At 45.0% G+C, this 6094-nt stretch overlaps 1 protein-coding gene across 1 annotated transcript in view; it reads right to left on the reverse strand.

Moving 5' to 3' along the window:
- Window positions 1–5231, reverse strand: part of RSU1 (Ras suppressor protein 1) — a 197694-nt gene extending 192463 nt beyond the window's left edge. Inside the window, exons 1-2 of the mRNA XM_068987361.1 lie at window positions 5115–5231; window positions 4766–4877 (exon numbers count right to left, since the gene is read on the reverse strand). Coding sequence (XP_068843462.1) covers window positions 4766–4874 — 109 coding nt within the window. The 5' untranslated portion in view covers window positions 4875–4877; window positions 5115–5231. The remainder of the gene's footprint in view (window positions 1–4765; window positions 4878–5114) is intronic.
- Window positions 5232–6094: the final 863 nt, after the last annotated feature.

A 6094-nucleotide genomic window follows, 5' to 3' on the forward strand; every position in this document is an offset into this window, starting at 1 on the left:
TCCCAAGTCAGGGAACTAAGATCCTGTATGCCAATGTCTCAGACAAAATGTAAAAGTAAACAAATAAATAAATTTTAAATAGTCCTATCACGATGAAAATCCCCAACAGGCACCACATTCCTGGGTTAACAACTCCTCCAGATAACCAAGCCACGATTACATCTGTTGATTCTTTTGTAGACTCCTTTAGAAAAACAATTCCCTCACAGGTGGTTGAATTTTTTCTTTTAAAATTTATCTGAGAGATATTTAAGTCCTAGCCGGGGTGGAAAAAAAAAAAAAACCTGATAAAAGTCTGACACCCAGAATGCAATAAATGTGAAGAGATTAAAAAGTCACAAAAGTCTTAAAAGAAATGAAAAACAGTCTGTCTGGCTCCTGAGACTTCCAGGATGCTGATTACAGAGCCCTTCAAGAGTAACTTTATCATCCAGGTGAAGAGTTGCTGCATGGCAGAGAGTTTCCTCATGAAATCTCTTTAATAAAAAGTACAAAATTATACCATTCCTCCTGGAAGCTTTAAGGAGAACATGTGTGATTACATACCATGCAGGAAAAAAAAAAAGGGAAAAGAAATAATATGAGGGACTCCCCTGGTAGTTAAGACTCCGTACTTCCACTGCAGGGGTTGAAGGTTCAATCCCTGGTCAGGCAACTAAGATCCCACATGCCGTGTGGTGTGGCCATAAAAATAAAAGGTTTAAAAAATAAAAGAAGGAAAATGAGGGATCATTTCAGAGAAACAGTATATGGAAATCCTGAAAACCCCACCCAAAGGGCTAAAACAGACCGGATTCCACTAAGCTGCACAGAAAACATCAACACATAACACACACAGATGTCTTACCTTGTCTACCTAACCAGGCTATTCTTGGTTCAGACCATCGACTGTGCTGGGACTGGTTATATCTGAGGCTTACACACTCTCTCTGGACATTCGTATGAACAGTTAATAGTCACTGTGTACTCAGTACTTGGCTCGGTGCTAAGCACTTGACATGAAGCCATGCACGCAGGTCTAAACCAGTGCCAAGTGGGTACTTGGGCTATACTGTGCTAAGTCCCTTCAGTCGTGTGCGACTCTTTGTGACCCTATGAACCGTAGCCACCCCCCGCCCCAGGCTCCTCTGTCCATGGGGATTCCCCAGGCAAGAATACTGGAGTGGCTGCCATGCCCTCCTCCAGGCGGTCTTCTGACCTAGGGATAGAACCCTTAGCTCTTACATCTCCTGCTCTGGCAGGTAGGTTCTTTACCACCAGCGCCACCTGTACTTATGTTTCCATCTAATGATGAGGCACTCGAGGCTCAGGAAGGTTAAGTCGTTTCTCTAACACAGTAATAAGATGGACAATCTGAACCCAGTCTATTCGGCTCCAAGGCCCCACTTGTAAGCACTGGACCATGTCTGCCTCTCAGGGTCAGATCTGACCATCCCCAGAACCCAGCTGGACTGACAAAAAACTCTAAAACCTGGCTGATGTCTGTCTCCAGCCTAGGAAGTTTTCTTATCAGAAAGCTTCTGGTACCTCAACTCCAAAGTTGCATCTTTGAAAGGCAACTTACTGCCTTGGAGCAAGGAAAGTGCTGCGTTTATAAGACAACTTTCTAAGCAGCAACAAAGTCAATTTCCTATGCTTAGAATAAGTACACAACAGCCACTCTTAGATTCAAAGCTTAATTCCTGCTCTTAGAGAAACTAAAAGTAAAGGTAACAAAGAGAGGACTTCCCTGGTGGTCCAGCGGCTAAGACTCTGCACTTCAAGAGAGGGGCATGGATCCGCTCGGAAACTAAGATCCCGTATGCCACACAGTATGGCAAAAACAAATAAATAAAAATAACTAAAAAAGATAATGAAGGGAAAGCTTGAGATACAATAACCATTCTCTGTCCATGGAAATAAGCTGTTCCCTGGGTTCAATCTTGAAACTAGCACATAAAACCTTGGGGACCTCCCCCGCAGTTCAGCGGTTAGGACCTGGCATTTTCACAGCTGTGCCTGGGTTTAATCCCTGGTCGGGGAAGTAAGATCCCACAAGCTGAACGGACAAAATAAATTCAAAAAAATAATAAGTAAAACCTCATGATTACAGTCAAAATTTTATAAGCAAAAGACTATGGGAATCCTTATAGTACAGCTAATGTGATCATGCCAAATATTTTAATATCTAAGATATTAAAGGACATGGAATAGACATTCTGTACAATACTGACCACTGAGCCCCAGTGGAGGGTGGGGTCCTGAAGGCATCCTGGGACCCTCCAGACTCCAGAAGTCAGGGAGTTTTTTGAAGAAAGCAGTCACTTCTTAGGTCTAGCCCACTCCAGAGGATGGAGGTGAAGCGTCCAAATTCACTGCCACTCAACTCCCCAAGAAGCACTCTTGCTCTTCCTGAAGTGACTTCTCCGGGAAAATGTTAAGAATGACCTTGCTTTTCAGCACCTAATATTACACCGGAAGCAGCTTTTTCAGGAAGCAAGTGGCTATCTTTTCTTCTTCAATACAAGCCAAGGCTTCAAAGAGATAAAACAACTGAACTGGAATAGCTCCGCCACTCTCCTGACTTACAAATAGAACATAGAGAGCCCTCTTCAAAGCTGAGGAGTACAAAGTTCCTCTAGTGAGAGCAACCTTTTTTCAAGCCCATGAGAGAGACATCCTGAGGAGCAGAGAGCTGTGGGGCCAAGGGCACAGCTGAGCCAGGCCTCCTGCTTGCGCCTCAGCATCTTTTTCTGACACTGCCGTGTGCCCAATGACCGCTGTGACCCTGCAGGGCAGGGCCAGTGAGGGGAAACATCGATGTTCCCAACCATCAATCAGTTCAGTACCTGAGACCGCTGCTCTGTTGCTGCCACCAAGAAGCCACCACCACTGAGAAGTCAACACATTACAGGAGGCTGAGATGCTAACCTTCCTGGCAGGTGTCTTCCGAAGGACTATTGAATGCAAATCACCTACAGTTTTCCATTCCCTGGCCTTCTATAGAGATATATCAATGACACCAACCCTGATCTCTGTCCAAGGCACAAACCTGAAGGCATCTGAGATTGCAATCCCTGGTTTAAAGGAGAGAGCCGCAATAAGATGCCTGTTACAGGAAAACAACACTGAAAGCAATACAGTGTTTAACGTACAGGGGCAGTTAGGGGGAAGGATGGGGAAAGAGATAGTTAGGGAGTCTGAGATTGGCCTGTATACTCTGCTATATTTAATATGGGTAACCAAAAAGGACCTACTGTGTAGCACAGGGAACTCTGCTCAATGTTATGTGGCAGCCTGGATGGGAGGGGAATTGGGGGGAGAATGGATACATGTAAATGTATCATTGAGTTCCTTCGCTGTCCACCTGAAACCATCACAACATTATTAATCGGCTATACTCCAATACAAAATAAAAACTTAAGGGCAGTACAAGGGCAGCGAAAGTGGAGGTGAGAGGGAACGTAAGGAAGACAGCACAATAGGACAGGAAGCAGAAACAAAAGCCTGAACGAAGTCAGAAGAAGAAAAACGGAAAAAGATAATGAGTCAAGAAATGTTTACCTTACTTATCATGTAACTTTCATGTGGAAAAAGAATGGAAAATGATCCAGAAATAATTTCCCATTAAAAAACCAAGTGACACATGAAAAGATGCCCAATATCACTAATTATTAGAGAAATGCAAACCAAAACTACAATGAGGTATCGCCTCACGCTGATCAGAATGGCCATCATCAAAATGTCTACAAACAAACAATAAATGCTGGAGAGGGTGTAGAGAAAAGAGAACCCGCCTACACTGCTAGTGGGAATGTAAATTGACAGAGACTCTACAGAGAACAGTATGGAGGGTCCTTAAAAAGCTAAAAATTGAGCTACCATGTGATCCGGCAATCCCGCTCCTGGGCTTATAACTGGAGAAAAACATCTTTCAAAAGGATACAATGTTCAGCACTGTGTATAACAGCCAGGACATGGAAGCAACCTAAATGTCCATTGACAGATGAATGGATAAAGATGTGATACATATATACAATGGAATACTACTCTGCCATGAAAGAGAATGAAATAATGTGATTTGTGGTGAACCATTGATAGACACTGAGTGAAGTCAAACAGAGAAAGACAAATATCATGTGATATCAATTTTATAGGAAATCTAAAAAAAAAAAAAAGATACAAATGAACCTATTTACAAAACGGAGTCACAGATGTAGAAAACGACCCCAAGGGGGAAGGGGAGGAAAACTGGGAAATTGGGTTTGACATATACTCACTACTAAGTATAAGACAACTAATAAGGACCTACTGTACAGCGCAGAGAACTCTATTTAGTACTCCACAATGACTTATATGGGAACAGAATCTAAAAAAGGGTGGGTGTATGTATCTGTATAACTGAATCACTTTGCTGTACACAGAAACCAGCACAGTATAAATCAGCTATGCTCCAATAAAAATTATTAAAAAAAAAAAAAAACAAAACACCAAGTGGCTATTTAGTAAACTGGAAAATCCACCCAAAAACCATCAATCAGCATGGACAAATGATGAGATCCAGCAGCTACAAGTCCGTGTGATTCTCAACCTGGCTCTCGTGCCCGTTTTCCAACTGAGAGAACAAGTCTGACTGCAAGCTTTCTGAGCTAAGCCCTAGACAAGTGCCCTTTACAAGCACCAGCTGGGGTGGAAACCATCTGACTGTCTCGCTCTGCCACCAACAGTTACTTGTTAAACTGATAAACCCACCCTCTCCGAGAGGAAGGCCCTCCGGAGAACTTACACAGGCCGTTGACATCCAGCATGTTAGAGATACCCCGGTCACTCATGTCCACTTCCGGCTGGTTCTTCTCCCGGCTCTCTTCCACCAACTTTTTCAGAGACTTGGACATGACCTGTACCAAACAACAAAGCACGTGGGCGACGGCCAGAAGCGTGCAGGGAGAGAAATGAGGGAGCCCCCGGCTGGCACTCTCCAGTTTTCCCCAGGTCTTGGGAAGTGGGCAGCGGCGGGCAGGGTCTGGGAACGAGGATGGGGGTGGGGAGCGAGGGGCAGAGAAGTGGGGAGGGTCCAGCACTATTCCCGCCGCGGACAGAGAAACAAACACAACTGCAACCACACACACACTCACTGCGGAGGGCTGCACCTAACAGACAGAAACTACAGACTTCTGCAGGGCTCACTCGGGCGGCCAGCGAGAGATGCGCTCGGTCGGCGGAAAACGAGCACCCAGACGAGGAACACGCCCTGTCCCGGCACTCCGCGCAAGCGCACATCGGACCGCTAGCAACTCCAGGCCCCGCCCGCGCCCGGCCCTTCCCTAATTAGGAGAACTGCTTACTAGACGGGGCTCATCACGAGGCTCCGCCCATAAAAGAATGCGTGCCCTGCGGATACCCAATCATGTATGCTGTCCGGCCTGGAGACTCCGCCCCACCCGTGGTTAGTGCCCCGCCCCCCAGATTAGGCTTCCGATCCGAAAGAAGCCGACGCGTGCGCAGGCCCAATTTGTAGATGGAAGCCAGAGTGCTGTGGGCGGAATTAGGGAAGTTTGGGCCGGGGTTCAGGCTGGCTCAGGGACAAGTGACAAGTCAATATTCTCTTGTGCTACTTCTTTAACTTACTGGAAGTTGCTACCCTGAATCCTTTCCCCACACTTGTACCTCCCGGTACATTTTGAGCTCCAGAAAGCAAGAATTGTCTGATGGTCTGTGTGTCACTGGCCTCCAGGTCGCATCCTGGAGCCTTGAGTCACAGGACAGGGAATAGACATATGATAAATACGTGACCCCTGTGTTCTTATGCTATGTCATAGCTTAGTTTGCTTTCTGTTGAATGATGATTTCCTCGAACAATTTTGTGGGTTTTTTTAAACTAGAATTTGGTTTTTTTCTTCTTATAACCTTAAGCTTTTCATTACTCTCCACTGTTTGAAATACAATTGATTCTTCTGAAGACTTTAGGAACCTACTAATACACTGCTGTAGCTTGGACTGATTCTTTGTCCTTCTAGCTGAGAGATTGTAACTTATTTAAACTTGGTTCCTGCGTTTAAACAGACATTTCTCCTAGTCACCTTGCTAACTATTCTCAAGTAACCTTCTCTAAAAG

The sequence above is a fragment of the Capricornis sumatraensis genome, chromosome 15 (assembly GCF_032405125.1).
Source record: "Capricornis sumatraensis isolate serow.1 chromosome 15, serow.2, whole genome shotgun sequence".
NCBI classification, from domain to species: domain Eukaryota; kingdom Metazoa; phylum Chordata; class Mammalia; order Artiodactyla; family Bovidae; genus Capricornis; species Capricornis sumatraensis.